This window comes from Oncorhynchus clarkii, chromosome 9 (assembly GCF_045791955.1).
Source record: "Oncorhynchus clarkii lewisi isolate Uvic-CL-2024 chromosome 9, UVic_Ocla_1.0, whole genome shotgun sequence".
Taxonomy (NCBI): Eukaryota; Metazoa; Chordata; class Actinopteri; order Salmoniformes; family Salmonidae; genus Oncorhynchus; species Oncorhynchus clarkii.
Genome location: NC_092155.1, coordinates 28,600,963 through 28,623,491, shown reverse-complemented (window position 1 = coordinate 28,623,491; position 22,529 = coordinate 28,600,963). Strand labels below are relative to the sequence as shown.

Here is a 22,529-nt window from a genome sequence, read left to right as displayed (position 1 = left end):
ATCTAAATAAATCATGCCCTAATATTAAAAATAGGAGATTGTTCAAACAACGCTTCTCCCTGTATTGGATTTTGGTGATATTGTTTACATGCACGTGGCACAACCTCTGTTGGACACAGTCTACCATTCAGCAATATGTTTTATCACAGGGGACCATTTTAGGACTCATCTTTGTAGTCTATACAAAAATGTGGGATGGACCTCTGTCTGCGAGAAGAGAGCTGAATTCTCGTTGATTTATTTACAAAGCAATCTGACAGAAACTCCCTCGATATGTAACATCATTAATGAAGATAAAAATCATAACTTACCAAACCCGTTCACAGGAATGGACAACACTAGAGGTCCCTTCAGTCTCCACAGATTTGGGAAAATCTGCATTTTGTTTTTATGCCCCAAATTTGTGGAATAATCTGCAAAGTTCACTGCAGTTATATGTGCTGGTGCCACTCAAGGCAGTTTACATTATTGATTGAGGACCTCTATGTAGTTGAATGTGATCACTTTCATAAATGTTTTATTTTGCTGAATTTTATTGTTTTATGCACGTGTATGTTGTTTTAATATTCTGTTTTTATTGTAATGTGTACAGGGCTCTCTTGTAAAATAGATTTTAATCTCAATTGCGACTCCCTGTTTTAAATAAAAGGTCAAATTTAAAATAAATTTTAAAAAACAGGCGGTAACAATGTCATACTCGTTTGGACCAGACAAGCCTGGCTTCCCTTGGCATCCAAGAATACAACGCCACTCTTCAAATTATGCCCAACTGACCCAGATTGAGGTGAATAAATGGGCCGTTTTTGTATTGCGTAAACAATAACAGTTATTGTGTGATGGCGGAGATGCAATGTTGTGTTCCAAACAAAACAACTGCAAGTTCGCTTGCTCTAGTTCCTCAACAGCACAGCTAGGAGCTCAAAAAAAAAAGTGCCTTACCGTGGAGGACTCTTCTTTGAGTCATGAAAGTGCATTGATATTACATAGGAACTGTGCACACTTTGAAGAGGTGTGTGGCCACTTGCAGACACCACTTATTCCTCTCACTCAAACCCTTGTAATTTCTGTGTCTTATGTTGCACCTACCCCACATTTTCCATATTACTGAATGTGTCCAGTGTTTTCAGATTTCGTTATCAACAAATGAGGAGAAAAGTACAGTAAATGTAAAAGGCACATACAATCAACAGTGTGATGTTCAAATGCAGTCTTGTGTCAGGTGAACTGTTGCATCCTCAAATGTAGGTTTAATAATTTCCCCCTAATCTACAAACTGTTCCCTTTCAATTGCACCCACGGTTATGCATATGCTTTTTCATATTTCCTTCTGTAAGAAACATTTACATGTAGCTCTATCCATACAGGTCAATTCCCACGAGTGTAAAAGGTTACCTTAACCAATCTGAATTCATTCCTAAACATAACACTATTTTTTTCCCTATCCCAGGGAACTCCTCTCAAAAACATGTTGGTTTTGTATTTTTAACAATTAGTCCACTGTTGATACAGTCCCAAAATGTTTTGCATGTCAGCAGTCAAGTTTGATGAATTTTGCAATGTCATGATGTGGCCGGTGACACTTTGTTTCTTGAAAGTCCAATATCTTGAAAACTTGACTGCTGACATGCAAAACATTTTGGGACTGTATCAACAGAGAACTGATGGAGAAACAAAAATAACAAAAAAAGATAGTTTTGAGTGGAGTTTCCCTTTAACCCTTAACTTAATAGATGTGAAACAGACCGACACAGAGTTAGGTAACAGTGTCTCAACTTAAAATGTTAAAAACCGATATTTACTTGACTTCACCCATAGACATTTGGAAAAACAGACAAACGTCAAATGTCGAGAGTCAAACGGGATACTTTGTTGACCTGTGCATGGTCATGTCTCCTGGTCTCTCTTTTCAAACAGAGGGCTGACATTTTCCATTGGAAGAGAAAATCGTCCTCCCAGGCACTCATGATTCATAGCATTGACAGTGAGGTTAAACATTAATGTTTAGCGGTAAACAGCTCCAGGTGCCCCTGAGAAGGTGAGAATGCACACACTTTCCGTCACACACACACACATTACAGTAAGCCCTCGCCCACACTATCTAATGCCGTTAACACTCAACATCAAACTCCAACTCACGCTATACCGCAATAAACAAAGTTCAAATGCAGAGACTCCGAGACCATTGAGAGCTTTTGAAGTGACAGGTTGACGCAAAATCTGTAACCCATCTCCGCTAAACTGTATCAGCACAATGGACAGCGCCCTACACAGTAAAGCAATGCATATTCGGCAATGGATATTAGGTACACTACAAGATATAACGGGTAATTCACCTATTACAAAACAGCCTACGTGAATGCAGCATAATAAACTAGTGGAAGGGGGGGGGGGGGGGGGGGGGGGGGGGAGCTAACTAAACTATGTAGTGGTGGGGCGAGGCAGAGTCGAGTGAAGCAGCTTCAACTCTAAGCCTGACCCGTCCTTATAAATCAAATATTACAGGCGGAGGCGTATCTAGTTATTCACGGAGCCTACCATAGATGAGCAGTGTTCCCCCCGCGTTTTATAAAAACCCAAAGGAGTCCTACCAAACCACCCAGTAGTTTTCCATAACCCCCTACACACAAACAAACTCTGCAGCGTGCTCTTTCCCTGGTACGGACACGTCGCAGCGGAGATACAGATTTGGCGCCAACCTGTCACTCAATCACTTGAACTTTTTTGCTATTTTTAAATTAGGGACATAAAACTAAAACGGAGTTGGCACAAGTCTCAACTGAGAGTATTTTAACTTTTTGCATTATTTGTTGGTTTGGCAATGCCACTGTCAGCCAGAGAAACATGCTGAGAAGGATTATTACCACAGCAAGCAAGGTACTTGGAGTCAAACAGACAGGCCTGGATGAGATCTTTAAGGTCAGGGCCCTCCGTAAGGCTCACAAAATCATTTTAGACCCAAGTCACCCCCTGTACCTGGACTTTGAATTACTCTCCTCTGGGCGCAGGTATAGGGCACCCCTCAGCAGGAAAAACAGAACGAGACAATCATTTGTGCCAGGTGTGATATCCCTCCTAAATAGCTCGGCGAATGTTCCCATTGACTCAGTAAGGCCAGCAGGCTAGTCTTTTCTTTTTTCTTTTATTTCTTATTTTTTACTATTATTATTGGTGCGTAACTGTTATGAAAGTTGTATTGTCAATTTTGTTTTGTATTTAAAACGCCACTTTAAATGTGTACATGACACTGCAACAACATTTCCCCATGGGGACAATAAAGTCAGTAAGTAAGTAAGTAAATAAGTAGAGGGCTAAGGCCCCTTTTGCCCTCTCGTGGAGCCGGGCACGTCTCCCTCGCTCTTTCTTCTCGCTTTCCCCAGTCTGTCCTCAACATTGTCACTGATTGCCACAGCCCTCGAAAAAATTGAGGAAGAGAGACATTGCGAAGGAGGGGATCAATAGGCAGGTAGTCTGGGTTGAAGAGGCCACTTTGTTTGGGGGGGGGGTGGCAGAATGGAGGGATATAGTTATGGTAGTCATCAACCCACACTGCCCCTAATCTAAACAATTCAGTCACAAACTGGAGATACAGCTTTGAAAGTAAATTTCATGAAGTATGTTTGAAGAGCCTGTAACACTAGGGTAGATTATCACATTTCCACAGATTACTGTATCTAACCAGGATGACTAGCTTATTCACCATGGGATTTGAAGTACTAGGAACTTGGGTGTTATGAAGGTTATGGGCCAATATACAGTAATACTTCTCTATGGTTTCTGAGCAACTGAGCCATCACCCTCTGTCTCACTGCAATAATCTGAGAGTACAGTTAAAAGGGGTTAGGATTTAGAGAACAAGAAACACCACATCTGGAAGCTGCAGAAGGCCTGTAAAATGTAAAAATAACCAGAACCATACATCAGTGTGAATGATAACCTACAGATGGCATTCCAATGGCTGCCAAGACTCAAATCATTGGTGTAAAAACCTTCAGTATTGATACGTCGTAATTCACGGGGTTATTTCATAGTCGTACCCATACTCTGGTAAGGAGGAATCTAAATGACAAACAGGCGAAGATATCAAGCTTTATTGGAGTAATGCTGGCAACTCCATAATCAGCTCCTTTCATAAGAGACAGTATGTGGAATTGAATGTGACACAGACATCATAAAAAATAAAATAAAAAACATGATGGGAGTCTCATGTAGGCCTACATCCACGCGTATGACACACACTCTCACTCTACAGCCAGCTAGCGTCGCCTCTAGCGCTAATTAATTTAGATTAAAATGAACATAGAGATCAACGTTGGAGGACGCAGTGCTGATTGCATCAGAGAGGCTGCTTGCTTGCGCCCACACCGCCCCGTTCAGATCCGTTTAAAAAAACAAACAAAAAAAATAATAATGTAGGGACCGAGTAATGTTCGCTCTCCCTTGAGACGTTTTTCCCGATGCCTGATTCACAGCCCTTGAACATGGGCAGCGTTAGAGAAAGGGTTTTGCAAAGTGTACGACAACAGATAAAGAAAATGGGTGAGGCACAGTACGATAAAGGCCACGGGGGCTTGAGTGTGGCGCAGAAACTACGCAGGTGGAATAACTAGAACACCATCAGAAAGCATAATAAGAAGCCATGCTGGATGGATCCAGACCACAGAAATAAAGATAGGGAATGGAGATAACATCTAAAAAAAATACTCCTCCCAGGACATATTGTTAAATTCAAAATAACTGTGTGGGGATGACAAACTAAATAAATCAGCGTACCGCACACAACATCGCATACACACACACTCTCAGGAGAGCTACTACAGTATAATGGATACTACTTTCAGCAAGCTATAGTTTCAGCCAACGAGGTGTCCTCACATCCCCTTTCTGCAATGGCTGATTACCATGCTCAAAACCTCAGGCCATCTGTGCGTCTACTCATCCCCAGGATGACTATAACAAAGAGACAACAACTTTCCATCGTGTAAAAGTGTCTGCAGCACCACTGAATTGAGCCTGGCCTTGAACTAATGATTAAATCATTTGCTGGGCTGTTCTTGTGATGACACAAGTGTGTTATTAAGTCTGCCAGGAACAATATACACATAGATTTTAGTTACACAACTAAAGTATTTGTATAAGGACTGAGAGGAAAGATGTCTTACCTGGTCATTATAAGAAAATCAAGACAAATTACATTTGATGATCAATACCATATGGACTATAGGTCTAGCTTATATGGTTGGCTAACTTTCAGCACCCAAAAGGACGTTTGGAAATCTGACATCAGAAACAGACTCAATACAATCATTACTCAGTACATAGAGCACTCAACGACTTGGGACAGATACAGGAATTCAACCATTCAGTCATTGATTTAAGTGAAAAGCACAACATCGGGCACAAAAACATGACAAAACACCCAGAGAGGATTTATAAAATTAGCTAGTTTATTTCTGAATGGATGAGATTATTTTTTTGCAGTGTGCGATTTCTATAAGATCCCATAAAAGATTGTCATCATAAAAACACTGGCCATTCAAGATTGGTAAGTCTCCCCAAAAAAATGGCATTGCACACACAAAATACACATGCACATATCAGTACATTCAAGTCCATGTCACCAAAATAGATTTGATTTACAAAATAAAGTCTTCAATAAAAACATCTGAATATTGTTTTTTTTTGTGTGTGTGTTTTTTTACAACCAGGTCAGAGTCACAGCACGTATTCGACGAGTCTGAAAAATCCAAGCTTTAAAATCATTCTGTTGTGTGGTTTTACTAAAATAGCAGAGCTACATATTCAGTTACAAAAATATATATATATATATATTCCTGTATCTACTGCTGTGTTTCCGCTCTATGCATATACTCGAAGTCACTACTTAGAGTACTGTTAATACGATTGTTTTGCTAGGACATTTGAGAGAAAAACGAAGAAAAAAAACCCACATACAACGTGACAGTGTTTTCAGCAGGAAAGTGGAGTCAGCATTTCTGAAGCCTAGTTATGTCTACCGGATTTCAATTCAAGTCAATGACAGGAAAATAAAGTAAAAGCAGTGGTGAGAAGTAGCCTGAAGTGTGAATCCTAAGGCAGGATCCATACAATACGAGCCAGGGACAATCTTCACAAAAAAATGTATTTTCCAAAAGGGGACAATGTTGATGATGTGGGAGAATGATAAACAACGGTTGAGCGCAGATGAAACGTGATTGTATTGAAACATCTCTCTACGTGTGCTTCTTCTGACCCTACCGAATACAAATTCAACACAGCTTCGACATTGAGGCGTGAATGTGTGAATTTCGACAACAAAGTAAATCTATCAGCTACCTGAACCTGACAAGCCTGTCTCTGTAGGGGTAAACATCTCTGATTCTGCGTACCGGTGATTGATTGAACTCCCAAAATGGTTTTGTAGGGGCTAGGCCAACGCCTCAGGCCAAAACATTCAAGGACATCATTTTGGATGTGAGACGGAGACAGCAAGATAGTTTAGAGTTTGACTCGAAAAAGAAAGGCTAGAGTCTTTGTTTAATTGATCAGAGAGAATGCGCAACAGAGAGACAGGTAGCTATCTAAGTTCTTCGGGTCAAACTCCCCTTTCCTCTCTAGGACTATATCCAACTTCTCTATTGGGACGGGGCGCCGTCTGATGAGAGGAAGAGGAAATAACAGAATAAAAAAAGAACTGATTGGTTTTTCAAGTGACGGATGACCACCCATCAGAGTAACTTAATGAACAGATGTGCGAAGGGCCCAGGTTCCTGTGATTCACATTTCTACAGCACAACACCCAGACGTGGTACTCTGGCGCTCTCTGGCGTACATTTTAGATCATTACAGCTGGTCTGGATTCATGCACCTTGCAGGTTCATTCAAGAGAATGTATATTAAAACCTTCAACTTGGGGATATATGGCCCATCTGAGGTCGGCTTAAACAAACAATCTACTCAAAATACTGGCTGATCATTATTCTGATGTCAAAACCTCCAAGCACCATAGTATTTAACATTTCATCTCTAAACGACAGGAATGGGCATATATACTTTTTTATTCACATATATACAGCTATTTCAGATAATTCCCTGATTTTGGTCCTTTTCCAACCACTAAGTTATTGCTGAAGAGCGTAATGTAACTACTTCATAGATTATACAGTACACATGCTGACTGACAACTCGGAGCTGCTGTGGTAGAAAGCTTCACAGATCTATCTTTCTGTCAGTGAATGTTAAGAGCCTTTTGCAGGGGCCTCTCGAAAAATATGGATCCAATTTACACAGTGAAGTCTGTTTACAAAATGATTAGTTAATTAATTTACCTTGACATCACATTTCAATACATTCAGTGTGATGCAATCTTCTAGTATATAAACCCCTCTACACTTCTGGTCTAGTCAACTGGAGTTGTTACATAGTATTGCGCCGGGTTCATAAAAAGGGAGAAAAGTCCATTAGCGTTCCCCGTAAAAATCCACAACCCACCAAGCATTTCGCTACACCCGCAGTAACATCTGCTAAATACGTGTAAAAATTTGGTTTAAAAAAAACGAAAACAAAAAATCATTTTCACTTAAACCAGCTGTCTATACAGTGAAATGGACTACAATGTTCACAGCCTGGTCAAATAAGTAAAGTATTTTCAAAAAAACTATGCAAAGTTTCAGTTGAGATGAGTGAGTAAGTGGATAAACATTGCGATGTAACACTGTCGGATTCTGTACATTATCTTCTTTTGGAGTATAGCTCGGTGTGCGCGAAGAATGTAAACGCGCCGTCTTGCCTGACATCCGTATTGCACCATGTAGCAGCATGCTAAGTAGTGGGTAGATAGCATTCAAAACTACATATATATGAAAACACCTGAGTGTTCTAGAGGGTTTGAGTCCCTTGAGGGGGAAACGGTTTGTCATCAGCTTAAGGTAATTCCCCCTTTAAACACTCAAATAAAATTAACATGGATAACCCTGGGTAGAACTGTGTGTGAAGCGAATGGTAGGGGCCCAGAGGTTTTTCCTGACCAGGTTCACATGGTCAGGGAAATACTCCTGGCCCAACAAATGAGCAATGGTATTGTTAGCTTAGTGATTATAGGCTTCTGTCTGCATGACTTGGAATGGATATTTGGAATGAGCGTCAACTAGAGTGAATGATTGAACACAGGGCTAGGTAAAGAATGTACCCTTTGTGATATCGCCTAACACGAATTGTCTGGCGTCTTAAACAGTTGGATAGAAAGGCTTTGCAGCCAATTCACACATCAGCTTGAGCTAAAAGCTGAGAGAATCGTGGCTAAACTGTCATTGAAGAGGTAATGGAAAAAAAAGTCCAACCCTTTACAATAGTAGCAATACTGCCCAACCCTCAACATCCCCCACCAATAAAACAAATAAACATTACATTATAGAAACATGCAGATGTGTAAATAAATACTCGTATTCAGCATCTAGGACCTATGAAAACACTGACGTATTCACCACGAATCTCTAGAGTATTACTACTACAGCGCCTCGCGTCACAGCCAGATAGTGTTCCTTGTTGAGTCTACACTACAGACCACATAGGCCAGCCTATTGACTGACTGGCTAACTGACTGACTGAAAGCCAATGCGACCTGAACATAAGGAATGGCTATTTAAGTTACCCTGCTCCCCCCCAGCAGCATATATAGTAGAGACTACCCATAGCATTGAGTGTCCATACCTGACATACCCTAAACCCTCACCTCTGCTCACCTTCCCACATCCCACCAGAGAAATCAGACTCAAGCGGGCATGACCGAAGACCTAAAACACCCCTCGTTCTTGGACCGCTCCTCCTTTCGGCTGGTGGTGGTGACCCGCTCAGTGGATAGGTCCATCTAATACAGAGGGGTGTTTGGTGGGGGGTGGGATCAGGAGACGCAGAGGGAACTGGGGACGGAGGCCAGGGTGCAGACGGGGGTGGGAAGGCCGTAGAAGATGGGGTCTGTGAGGGGGAAGAGGAGAAGAAGGAAAAGGAGGACCCCCAGCAAGTAGCAGGACAGGACAGTGAGACGGTGGGGGTGCTCCAGGGCCATGCCAAGGGCAGGGAAGCCCATGTGGTTACAGAACGAGTGGCACAGCACCGGCCCCACCAGGTGACCTGATGACCAGAGGGGAAGGGAATGACAAGACTGCATATAATGCATACAGGTTGGTATTACAGTACACAGTAGTGGCGGATGGGGTGAGTTAGCCCCAAACAATGTGAAGCGCCTTGAAACAGCATTTATGTAGAGCTTTCACCACCTAAAATAAAATGAATCATATATTAGGCGTGTGTGTGTTTTCTGTACACCAGAAAGAGAGAAGCTGTAGGCTCACCTGTCCTGATGAATATGAAGGCAGTGTAAGCTCCAAAGACAGCGGTGTAGGAGAACTGGAATACTGCAAAGCAAACAGCACAACAAGTCATTAACTAACCCCTCCTATACAATCTAATGGTGCATGGGAAAAAGAAAGGCATAACAAACTAGCAGCACATGGAAGTGAAGGTAGAGGAACAATGAATATCGTATGGTCCTTACCTGCAGCGAGAAAGATCCCAGACAGGGTGCCCTGTCTGAAACGCAGCAGCTCGATCACATGATGGAAGTGGGCTGCGAAGAAAACGGTTGACATTTTGCGCAAGCAAAATAACCATTATATTTCAAATAGATAAGGGCACATTATCCTATGAGAGTTCAGAGTATTGCAACTCACAATTGATTGCATCCAGCAGTTTACAAAACACAGGTTCAATCATATTCCCCTTATAAATGCTCATCTTCGCATATATACACCGCAAATTTAAATGTGGTACATGGCACTGACATATACTTACATAGAGACACACAGTTTAAGAGTTGTTCTAATTGATTTGCTATTTCTTTCAGTTGGGATCGAGGAAAGATCTAGAAGATCCCCCTGTGCTGTTTTTAGGTGGGACTCACCAACTCCGAAGAAGAGGGGGCAGGTGAAGATGGCAGTGGAAGGACTGGTGCAGGGTACCAGCATGGGCAGCATACAGGCCCTGAACACCAGCTCCTCAGTCAGAGGGGCCACCACCTGGTTCCTCAGCCAGCGCATGTCACTGAGGCACAGAGCCCAGAACCACGGGTCTTTGGAAGGGAGAGAAAGCTTTAGAGATGATGATGTACGCGATAATGTGCATGTGAGAGAGATAATGTACACGTCCAGGAAAAATGGATGCACTTAGGGCTGAATCCTACTTTGAGATTGGCACACTTAACTTATAAATCATGCATTGGTGTCAGTGGGAGGTTTGAACAAAACTCAAGTTAAGCGTGCAAATCTTAGGTTAAAATTTAGGCCATAATCTAAATTTGACATATAGCAGAAATGAATCGTCTCCACTCCAGGATAACACAGTAATAGACATATTGGGTGAATAATAATCTCCAGACAGTATCTCACCAAAGGTGACCCGTATCCCATCTATGAAGCCCCAGGGGCAGTCCATAGCCAGCTGGATCAGGGGGCCAACGAACAGCACCTACCAGAGCAAAGGTCAGAGGTCAACTAACGGTCTGACCATAGGCAGAGGTTGATCAAAGAAAGTTTCAATTACCATGGTGAGGAGCAGAGGCAGTATGATGGCTGGGATGAGGCCCTCAAAGCGAATGCCCATCAGAGCCAGCAACGAGGGACCAGGCTGTGGAAGAACAAAAGGATGGAATTAATGGAATTGTTTTCATGCGTATTAGGGATGTGAACGTTTAAACGTTAAAACTTTAAACAAAATTGGGATTCTTAACGTTTGCCTGGTGGCCGACCTGCCTATACTGTGCCCCTCTCTCTCCGTCCCTCGCTCACTGTGAAAGATGCGAGTGTGTGTGTTCTCGGAAGTACGGCAACTAAATCAGTCGCCTCGGTTTCAAAAATACTGAATTCCTAGTGGAATCTAATATGGACACAAAGAAATGGGAGTCAATGTGCAAGGAGTCGAGGAATCAATCACTTGAGTCGACACTACGTCATCCAAAGTTTAAGACGCCAGTGCATCGGTTAGCGGGAGCCCAAACCAATCCAAATAAAAGGCATGCAGCCCTAAGAAAAATGATTCAAACGTTACGAATCTGCGTTTAAATTTTTATATACAATTTCTTTTTTTTTTTAGATGACTTGAATCTGTAGTGACGGAATTGTTGAGTCCTCTCCTTCAGCCTAACATGTATGCATATAACTGCATATGACAATGATCTACAAGTCGGATAACAACTGTGCACTCACAGTGCGGGAGACGCAGCTGCTCACTCCAACGAGAAGGCGGCCTACCCTATCCCTGTTCTAATTAGAGGTCGACCGACTATGATTTTTCAACACCGATAACGATTATTGGAAGACCAAAAAAAGCCGATACCGATTAAATCGGACGATTTTATATATACACTGCTCAAAAAAATAAAGGGAACACTTAAACACAATGTAACTCCAAGTCAATCACACTCTGAAATCAAACTGTCCACTTAGGAAGCAACAATGATTGACAATAAATTTCACATGCTGTTGTGAAAATGGAATAGACAACAGGTGGAAATTATAGGCAATTAGCAAGACACCCCCAATAAAGGAGTGGTTCTGCAGGTGGTGACCACAGACCACTTCTCAGTTCCTATGCTTCCTGGCTGATGTTTTGGTCACTTTTGAATGCTGGCGGTACTGTCACTCTAGTGGTAGCATGAGACGGAGTCTACAACCCACACAAGTGGCTCAGGTAGTGCAGCTCATCCAGGATGGCACATCAATGCGAGCTGTGGCAAGAAGGTTTGCTGTGTCTGTCAGCGTAGTGTCCAGAGCATGGAGGCGCCACCAGGAGACAGGCCAGTACATCAGGAGACGTGGAGGAGGCCGTAGGAGGGCAACAACCCAGCAGCAGGACCGCTATCTCCGCCTTTGTGCAAGGAGGAGCAGGAGGATTACTGCCAGAGCCCTGCAAAATGACCCCCAGCAGGCCACAAATGTGCATGTGTCTGCTCAAATGGTCAGAAACAGACTCCATGAGGGTGGTATGAGGGCCCGACGTCCACAGGTGGGGGTTGTGCTTACAGCCCAACACTGTGCAGGACGTTTGGCATTTGACAGAGAACACCAAGATTGGCAAATTCACCACTGGCGCCCTGTGCTCTTCACAGATGAAAGCAGGTTCACACTGAGCACATGTGACAGACGTGACAGTCTGGAGACGCCGTGGAGAACGTTCTGCTGCCTGCAACATCCTCCAGCATGACCAGTTTGGCGGTGGGTCAGTCATGGTGTGGGGTGGCATTTCTTTGGGGGGCCGCACAGCCCTCCATGTGCTCGCCAGAGGTAGCCTGACTGCCATTAGGTACCGAGATGAGATCCTCAGACCCCTTGTGAGACCATATGCTGGTGCGGTTGGCCCTGGTTTCCTCCTAATGCAAGACAATGCTAGACCTCATGTGGCTGGAGTGTGTCAGCAGTTCCTGCAAGAGGAAGGCATTGATGCTATGGACTGGCCCGCCCGTTCCCCAGACCTGAATCCAATTGAGCACATCTGGGACATCATGTCTCGCTCCATCCACCAACGCCACGTTGCACCACAGACTGTCCAGGAGTTGGCGGATGCTTTAGTCCAGGTCTGGGAGGAGATCCCTCAGGAGATCATCCGCCACCTCATCAGGAGCATGCCCAGGCGTTGTAGGGAGGTCATACAGACACGTGAAGGCCACACACACTACTGAGCCTCATTTTGACTTGTTTTAAGGACATTACATCAAAGTTGGATCAGCCTGTAGTGTGGTTTTCCACTTTAATTTTGAGTGTGACTCCAAATCCAGATCTCCATGGGTTGATAAAAATTATCAATGGAAATCAAATTTCTGTGATTTTGTTGTCAGCACATTCAACTATGTAAAGAAAAAAGTATTTTATAAGAATATTTAATTCATTCAGATTTAGGATGTGTTATTTTAGTGTTCCTTTATTTTTTGAGCAGTGTCTATATGCTCCAAAATTACTGGCACCCCTGACTGGCAATGCAAACAATACTTAAAATAAACAATTTCATTATAGAGATAAACTAAAAATACCAACATGTGAGAAATACTGTACTTTATTAATGTTTCAATGGAACCCAACAAAATCATTCAATTATTTAATACAAAATACATTTCACCAAAATCAAGATTTCATAATTATTGGCACTCCTCATTTAGTACTTAGTGCCACCACCTCTGGCAAGGATAACAGCACAGTCTTTTCCTGTAATGTTTGACAAGGTTAAGGAACACATTTGGAGGGATTTTGGACCATTCCTCTATGCAGATCCTTTCAAGATCCTTCACAATCTTGGGTTTGCGCTTATCAACTGCCCTCTTCAACTCAGCCCACAGTTTTTCAATTGAGGTCTAACCCACCACCATACTTCACTGTGAGTATGAGGTTCCTCTCCTTGTATGCATCTCTGTTTCGACGCCAAACATACCGATGCTGTATCTGACCAAAACAGAGCACCTTCTTCCAATCATAATTTAAATGACGTTTGACAAATTCCAAGAGCTTGCATCTGTGTCTTGTGGTCAGAAAGGGATTTCTTCTGGCAACCCTTCCAACGAGCCTCTGGTTGTGGAGGTGGCGTCTGATGGTGCTTTTTTTAAACCTGGTGACCCCAAGACGCCGCCAAGGCCTGCAATTCTTTCACAGTGATTCTTGAGGATTTTGTTGCTTCTCTCACGATCCTCCTCCCCATCCTGTGGGGCAAAATGCATTTGCGTCCTCTACCCGTGAGGTTTTCAACTGTTCCATATCTATTGAATGTTTTAATAATTGCCCTGACAGTGCTCAGTGGTATATTTAAATTGTTTGTGGATCTTCTTGTAGCCATTACCAGATTTATGAAGGTCTACGACCATTTCTCCCTTCTGAACTGCCAGTTATTTTCTTTTCTTCCTGGTGTTGGATGACAAAGGGATATTGCATGCGTGTTACCTCATCTTAATACAGTGCCTTGCGAAAGTATTCGGCCCCCTTGAACTTTGAGACCTTTTGCCACAACAAGTGGGACACAATCATGAAGTGGAACGACATTTATTGGATATTTCAAACTTTTTTAACAAATCAAAAACTGAAAAATTGGGCGTGCAAAATTATTCAGCCCCCTTAAGTTAATACTTTGTAGTGCCACCTTTTGCTGCGATTACAGCTGTAAGTCGCTTGGGGTATGTCTCTATCACTCTTTACACATCGAGAGACGGAAATTGTTTCCCATTCCTCCTTGCAAAACAGCTCGAGCTCAGTGAGGTTGGATGGAGAGCATTTGTGAACAGCAGTTTTCAGTTCTTTCCACAGATTCTCGATTGGATTCAGGTCTGGACTTTGACTTGGCCATTCTAACACCTGGATATGTTTATTTTTGAACCATTCCATTGTAGATTTTGCTTTATGTTTTGGATCATTGTCTTGTTGGAAGACAAATCTCCGCCCCAGTCTCAGGTCTTTTGCAGACTCCATCAGGTTCTTCCAGAATGGTCCTGTATTTGGCTTCATCCATCTTCCCATCAATTTTAACCATCTTCCCTGTCCCTGCTGAAGAAAAGCAGGCCCAAACCATGATGCTGCCACCACCATGTTTGACAGTGGGGATGGTGTGTTCATGGTGATGAGCTGTGTTGCTTTTACGCTAAACATAACATTTTGCATTGTTGCCAAAAAGTTCAATTTTGGTTTCATCTGACCAGAGCACCTTCTTCCACATGTTTGGTGTGTCTCCCAGGTGGCTTGTGGCAAACTTTAAAAAACCCTTTTTATGGATATCTTTAAGAAATGGCTTTCTTCTTGCCACTCTTCCATAAAGGCCAGATTTGTGCAATATACGACTGATTGTTGTCCTATGGACAGAGTCTCCCACCTCAGCTGTAGATCTCTGCAGTTCATCCAGAGTGATCATGGGCCTCTTGGCTGCATCTCTGATCAGTCTTCTCCTTGTATGAGCTGAAAGTTTAGAGGGACGGCCAGGTCTTGGTAGATTTGCAGTGGTCTGATACTCCTTCCATTTCAATATTATCGCTTGCACAGTGCTCCTTGGGATGTTTAAAGCTTGGGAAATCTTTTTGTATCCAAATCCGGCTTTAAACTTCTTCACAACAGTATCTCGGACCTGCCTGGTGTGTTCCTTGTTCTTCATGATGCTCTCTGCGCTTTTGACGGACCTCTGAGACTATCACAGTGCAGGTGCATTTATACGGAGACTTGATTACACACAGGTGGATTGTATTTATCATCATTAGTCATTTAGGTCAACATTGGATCATTCAGAGATCCTCACTGAACTTCTGGAGAGAGTTTGCTGCACTGAAAGTAAAGGGGCTGAATAATTTTGCACGACCAATTTTTCAGTTTTTGATTTGTTAAAAAAGTTTGAAATATCCAATAAATGTCGTTCCACTTCATGATTGTGTCCCACTTGTTGTTGATTCTTCACATAAAAATACAGTTTTATATCTTTATGTTTGAAGCCTGAAATGTGGCAAAAGGTCGCAAAGTTCAAGGGGGCCGAATACTTTCGCAAGGCACTGTACCCTAGTGAAAAAGGAAGTGATGTAATGGCTCAATGTTGTTCCTTAACACTTAGATCAACTTAAATAAAGTGGAATTTAATTCCTGGTTTAATTTTGGTAGATGTTATTTACAATAATAGTTAAGGGTGCCATTATTTGTGAAACCTTGATTTGCAGGACATTGATTTTTAATTAAATCAATAAATTATTTTGTTGGGTTCCATTGAAACATTAATAAAGTACAGTATTTTTCACGTGTTGGTATTTTGAGTTTCTCTCTATAATTATATTGTTTGTGCATTGCCAGTCAGAGTGCCAGTAATTTGAGCCCACTGTATATACACAGAACAAGTATTTGATACACTGCTGTTTTTGTAGGGTTTCCTACTTACAAAGCATGTAGAGGTCTGTAATTTTGTATCATAGGTACACTTCAACTGTGAGAGACGGAATCTAAAACAAAAATGCAGAAAATCACATTGTATGACTTTTAAGTAATTAATTTGCATTTTATTGCATGACCTAAGTATTTGATCACCTACCAACCAGTAAGAATTCCGGCTCTCACAGACCTGTTAGTTTTTCTTTAAGAAGCCCTCCTTATCTCCACTCATTAGCTGTATTAACTGCACCTGCACAAGGCTGGGATGGGCTACAGGACAATAGGCAAGCAGCTTGGTGAGAAGGCAACAACTGTTGGAGCAATTATTAGAAAATGGAAGAAGTTCAAGATGACGGTCAATCACCCTCGGTCTGGGGCTCCATGCAAGATCTCACCTCGTGGGGCATCAACGATCATGAGGAAGGTGAGGGATCAGCCCAGAACTACACGGCAGGACCTGGTCAATGACCTGAAGAGAGCGGAGACCACAGTCTCAAAGAAAACCATTAGTAACACACTACGCCGTCATGGATTAAAATCCTGCAGCGCGCACAAGGTCCCCCTGCTCAAGCCAGCGCATCTCCAGGCCCGTCTGAAGTTTGCCAATGACCATCTGGATGATCCAGAGGAGGAATGGGAGAAGGTCATGTGGTCTGATGAGACAAAAATATAGCTTTTTGGTCTAAACTCCACTCGCCGTGTTTGGAGGAAGAAGGATGAGTACAACCCCAAAAACACCATCCCAACCGTGAAGCATGGAGGTGGAAACATCATTCTTTGGGGATGCTTTTCTGCAAAGGGGACAGGACGACCGCACCGTATTGAGGGGAGGATGGATGGGGCCATGTATCACGAGATCTTGGCCAACAACCTCCTTCCCTCAGTAAGAGCATTGAAGATGGGTCGTGGCTGGGTCTTCCAGCATGACAACGACCCGAAACACACAGCCAGGGCAACCAAGGAGTGGCTCCGTAAGAAGCATGTCAAGGTCCTGGAGTGGCCTAGCCAGTCTCCAGACCTGAACCCAATAGAAAATCTTTGGAGGGAGCTGAAAGTCCGTATTGCCCAGCGACAGCCCCGAATCCTGAAGGATCTGGAGAAGGTCTGTATGGAGTGGGCCAAAATCCCTGCTACAGTGTGTGCAAACTTGGTCAAGAACTACAGGAAACGTATGATCTCTGTAATTGCAAACAAAGGTTTCTGTACCAAATATTAAGTTCTGCTTTTCTGATGTATCAAATACTTATGTCATGCAATAAAATGCAAATTAATTACTTAAAAATCATACAATGTGATTTTCTGGATTTTTGTTTTAGATTCCGTCTCTCACAGTTGAAGTGTACCTATGATAAAAATTACAGACCTCTACATGCTTTGTAAGTAGGGAAACCTGCAAAATGGTCAGTGTATCAAATACTTGTTCTCCCCACTGTATGTGTGTGTGTGTGTATATATATATATATATATATATATATATATATACACACACACACACACACGTTTGCATACACCTTAGCCAAATACATTTCAACTCAGCTTTTCACAATTCCTGGCATATAATCATAGTAAAATGCCCCGTCTTTGGTCAGTTAGGATCACCACTTTATTTTAAGAATGTGAAATGTCAGAATAATAGTAGAGAGAATGATTTATTTCATCACATTCCCTATGGGTCAGAAGTTTACATACACTCAATTAGTATTTGGTAGCATTGCTTTTAAATGGTTTAACTTGGGTCAAACGTTTCAGGTAGCCTTCCACAATAAGTTGGGTGAATTTTGGGCCATTCCTCTTGACAGAGCTGGTATAACTGAGCCAGGTTTGTAGGCCTCCTTGCTCGCACACACCTTTTCAGTTCTGCCCACAAATGTTCTATAGGATTGAGGTCAGGGCTTTGTGATGGCCACTCCAATACCTTGACTTTGTTGTTCTTAAGCCATTTTGCCACAACTTTGGAAGTTTGCTTGGGGTCATTGTCCATTTGGAAGACCCATTTGTGACCACGCTTTAACAAGCTTTAAAGAGCACCCGTCCTTCCTGCAGCAAAGCACCCCCACAACATGATGCTGCCACCCCGTGTTTCAAAGTTGGGATGGTGTTCTTTGGCTTGCAAGCCTCCCCCTTTTCCCTCCAAACATAACGATGGTCATTATGGCCAAACAGTTCTATTTTTGTTTAATCAGACCAGAGGACATTTCTCCAAAAAGTACAATATTTGTCCCCATGTGCAGTTGCAAACCGTAGTCTGGCTTTTTTATGGCGGTTTTTGAACAGTGGCTTCTTCCTTGTCGAGTGGCCTTTTAAGGTTATGTCGATATAGGATTTGTTTAGCTGTGGATAGATACTTTTGTACCTGTATCCTCCAGCATCTCCACAAGGTATTTTGCTGTTGTTCTGAGATTGATTTGCATTTTTCGCACCAAAGTAAGGTCATCTCTAGGAGACAAAACCTTCAGGTGTTTGGAAATTGCTACCAAGGATGAACCAGACTTGTGGAGGTCTACAATTTATTTTCTGAGGTCTTGGCTGATTTCTTTTATCAGAAGCTTCTAAAGCCATGACATCATTTTCTGGAATTTACCAAGATGTTTAAAGGCAGTTAACTTAGTGTATGTAAACTTCTGACCCACTGGAATTGTGATACAGTGAATTAAGTGAAATAATCTGTCCGGAAACAATTGTTGGAAAAATATCTTGTGTCATGCACAAAGTAGATGTCCTGACTGACTTGCCAAAACTATAGTATGTTAACAAGAAATTTGTAGAGGGGTTGAAAAATGAGTTTTAATGACTCCAACCTAAGTGTATGTAAACTTCAACTGTACATACATACATGCATACATACATACATATATACACACACACACAAAGCCATCGATCACGTGACACCACTCATTCCTATGTAAAGTCTCATTAGCGCATTGAAGCCAAATTAAGTTGGTTAAAATGGCGACTCATGGAGACATAGCATGTGCAGTTTAAGCTACTCCAGGGCCTTTTCTCATTTGGGCAAAAGTCAGTTTTCCCTCCGATGTGACCCGTAAACCGATAAGTGGTTGAGGAGAGCGTCAATACATTAAGTAGGCAAATGGAAGACGGTCCTCCCCTCATGATAGTCTCCTTTTGGCAAGGAAGTGTTTCCAACCAGAGTCCTTTGCAGAAGAGTTTTGAAATCTGTTTTCTCTAACATTTAATAATTATATTCTACTTATACTTCTATAAAATGTATTTCACAACTAGTAATTTTATTTTTTATTACTTTATACATATTTTGGGATTCCACCCTGTAAATGTTATTTGCCTGATGACCGCGATTGGAGAAGGGGAGTCTTTCCCTCTCCTCAATTACCTTTGACCTTTTTCAAAAGGTCAACAGGTGTATTAGAAGCAATTATTGGTACTATCATTGCTGCCCCCCCCCCCCCAAAAAAATACAAAGATTGCAATTTTTCTGTTCACTATAAATGGGGGGATCCTGTTTTCTGCAAACAATGCCTGCATTAATACGGTCGGCCCTGAACTTCCATGGACTCAATGAGAAGGGTCACTCTCCCCTGATTAAAACAGATCAAAGATTTTTTACCAAATTCGTAGTCAATGCACTTTGCCTTTGTAGGGCAGTATAGCAGTCAGCCTATAGCTGGGCTCCATAAAGCAGCGCACAATTGGTCCTGCGATGTCCGTGTTTGGCCGTCATTGTAAATAAGAATTTGTTCTTAACTGACTTGCCTAGTTAAATAAAAAGGTTGCTGAGACAGTGCTGTGTAGAGACTCACCATCACACCAGTGTACATTTTCCATGCCCACACGAAGACAGGCGACACGGCAGATACAATCAGGACACTAGTGAATCGCCTCTTGATAACGGCCGGGTGGTCTCTGGGGGGCAAGCATGTGATGGACACAAACAGACAAGTGTCAAAATTACATTTAGTAAACAAACAAACCCCTCAAGAACACTGTAGTTCAGCAGGAAACAAAATCAATTAACCCAGATGCGTTTGATTGCTTGCTAGTGTAACGGATGTGAAACGGCTAGCTTAGTTAGCGGTGCGCGCTAAATAGCGTTTCAATCGGTGACGTCACTTGCTCTGAGACCTTGAAGTAGTAGTTCCCCTTGCTCTGCAAGGGCCGCAGCTTTTGTGGAGCGATGGGTAACGACGCTTCGAGGGTGACTGTTGTTGATGTGTGCAGAGGGTCCCTGGGTCGCGCCCAGGTATGGGCGAGGGGAAGGTCTAAACTTATACTGTTACACTAATTAACCAACAAATAATGGAATAAGTGAAGGCTTCTGGTCAAACAGATGTAAAAGGGTTCTTAGATTACATCTACCAGAAAAAGTCTTAAGGTATTAAAAACACAAAAACAGAATAAATGTTGAAGTTAAGACCCCTGATAACTAATATCAACATGTATTTAATTTTGCTGAAATTATTTGCCTTCTGTAAATTTAAGAAATATTGCCTAGTGTCTTGTCATTCTGTCATCTTGAAGATATTTCCTCATTTCTCTCCCACATGAGATAGAAAAAATACTAGTTGGTAGGTCTAACTATCAATTTTGTTTATGATTTCTTAAGTGACTCAAATGTGTCATTCTGTTACAAAATCCGTAACTGAATAAATCTTTAACAGAATGACAGTCACCAACCAGATGGATCACCTGCTACTGTCCTCCCTTCCACAGGTGTTAATCCACTTCACTTACTGTAGTATATAACCAAAATAGTTTTTTTTTTTTTTTTAAACACAGGGTGTCATTTTATAGCTGACATCCTATTCTTTCTGCTGACATCTTTTAATCTTAATTCAGAGTAGATATTTAACAGTTTTTTTTTTGAAAATGTGGGTCACAAACTGAGGGAGATTCTGTCATTCTGTTACAAAACTTTGCATCTGCACTGTTCTTAAGTCAAATGTTTTTGTAAAATGTTCAGGGGAAATTGTTAAAAGCAGTCCTTGTGCATAGAGTTGTATGGCTTCTTCAAACTTTGGAATCAATTTTTGGTGTTTGGCATACGTTTGAAGGTGAAAAATCAGAGTTCGGCCATCGCTCATCCATATTTTTTTATGTACATATTAATTCCTTTACACTTGTGTGTATAAGGTAGCTGTTGTGAAATTGTTAGATTACTTGTTAGATATTACTGCATGGTCGGAACTAGACGCACAAGCATTTCGCTACACTCGCATTAACGTCTGCTAACCATGTGTATGTGACCAATAACATTTCATTTGAGTCTCAGCGTCATTCTGTTACGATGGAATTTCCCCCAGACTGCTGCACGAAAGCCATGCTAGCTATTTAGTTCCCTAATTTAGGTAGCTAGCTACCACCTAACATGCGCCGACAGCCTAGCTTACTACAGCTCCCACATTCCTCTACAGCATTTTCTACGAATCAAGAAATGTAATAAACACAAGGCTTACCTGGGTAAGTCACTTCTCCATACGTATAAACTCCCGACGTAGGAGCAGGCAAGCAGCAAACAGGACAGTACAGACACCCAGCATATTCCGTCTGGAGGCACAAACTCGCCATTGCCGCGCCACACTTGGTTTGACATAAGATTTGGCGTTAAATCGTCATCCTCTACCATGGCGAGGGGACAGGGTCAATGGTTGTGTTTAAACGACGAGCTTATGTCGTGGTGTAGTAATTCCTTGACCACTTTAATTCGTGAAAAGATTCATAAAAGCAAGATAAGAAAAATGTCAGTTCTCGATCACATATCCTGGCGGTATAATATAACGTCATCACGTTGCGTCGGCTGCACACCTTCCCATGATCAATGCACTGAGGATCAATCATAGGGTGCGTTCGTAAATGTACTTTGGAGTGCCAGAGAGCGCTCAGGGCTCGCTCTTGGGCGTTCTTACATTCAGAGCGTTGTCAGATTGTTAGTTCGTAAATTCAGAGCGCACACTGGACGCTCTGGCCGAGGAGTAGGGTTGGTCCGAGGGTTCTGATCTCACAACGACAATCAAGCACCCAAGCAACTCCAGAACTATATATTGGAGAACACCTCCCTCATCCTGACCATTTTACTCGCCCTGGCAGAGCTGGTTAGGCAGTTTTCATATTATCCAGAGCGTTGGTGACTGTAACTGTTCTGCTGGGAACACTTTAATTACGTTTTTTTTGTCGACGTTTACTGACACCGGCCATATTCAACCTGTGTTGAGCGTTCATAAATTCATCAGTTATTCTGCGCTCTGGTACACTCCGACGAGTGCTCTGAAATCGAAGTAGATAGCCAGAGTGAATTTATGAACGAACCCATAGAGTCCCACAGAGGAGAGCTGTGCTCGAATACCCATACTAACAAACGGTATACTACATACTTAATGAGTATATACTATTAGCTAATTTTGGTATACTGTAAACGAACGGTATCCTTTCAATTGAGCATACTAGCTTCGCCTGTCTACCGGAAGTTGATGCTGTTGCTATGCAACCTCTTGCTAGCTTGTTAGCGTAACAAATTACTAGCAAGACATTTTATGACTGGGTGTGTTAGAAAATTCAATCTGGAGTGCCAGAGTGCACTCTGGTCGTTCGTAAATTCAGAGCGTTTTCAGATTGTCTGTTTGTAAATTCAGAGCA

General features: G+C 42.2%; 2 protein-coding genes across 2 annotated transcripts in view; one reads left to right on the top strand and one right to left on the bottom strand.

The window, feature by feature from the left end:
• Positions 1–7,037: 7,037 nt before the first annotated feature.
• LOC139416187 (Ras converting CAAX endopeptidase 1a) lies at positions 7,038–21,672 on the bottom strand. Its single transcript, XM_071164558.1, has 8 exons — positions 21,353–21,672; positions 19,700–19,802; positions 10,594–10,677; positions 10,440–10,518; positions 9,956–10,123; positions 9,551–9,622; positions 9,348–9,410; positions 7,038–9,126 (listed from the first exon to the last, which is right to left on the bottom strand). The coding sequence occupies exons 1-8, from the start codon at positions 21,520–21,522 to the stop codon at positions 8,897–8,899; spliced, it is 969 nt and encodes a 322-aa protein (XP_071020659.1). The 5' UTR covers positions 21,523–21,672; the 3' UTR covers positions 7,038–8,896.
• The window catches only part of LOC139416186 (pellino E3 ubiquitin protein ligase family member 3), a 29,189-nt gene continuing 27,908 nt past the window's right edge, over positions 21,249–22,529 (top strand). Inside the window, exon 1 of the mRNA XM_071164557.1 lies at positions 21,249–21,356. The gene's annotated coding sequence lies outside the window, so the exon portion shown is untranslated. The remainder of the gene's footprint in view (positions 21,357–22,529) is intronic.

Bases quoted from the DNA above. Each gene is read 5' to 3' on its own strand.
- LOC139416187 (XM_071164558.1), bottom strand. From the start codon at position 21,522: ATGGTAGAGGATGACGATTTAACGCCAAATCTTATGTCAAACCAAGTG. The intron at 10,519-10,593 runs GTAATTGAAACT...TTGCTCTGGTAG, and splicing joins TGCCTCTGCTCCTCACCATG to GTGCTGTTCGTTGGCCCCCT. The intron at 10,124-10,439 runs GTGAGATACTGT...TCCCTTCCAAAG, and splicing joins TGGGATACGGGTCACCTTTG to ACCCGTGGTTCTGGGCTCTG.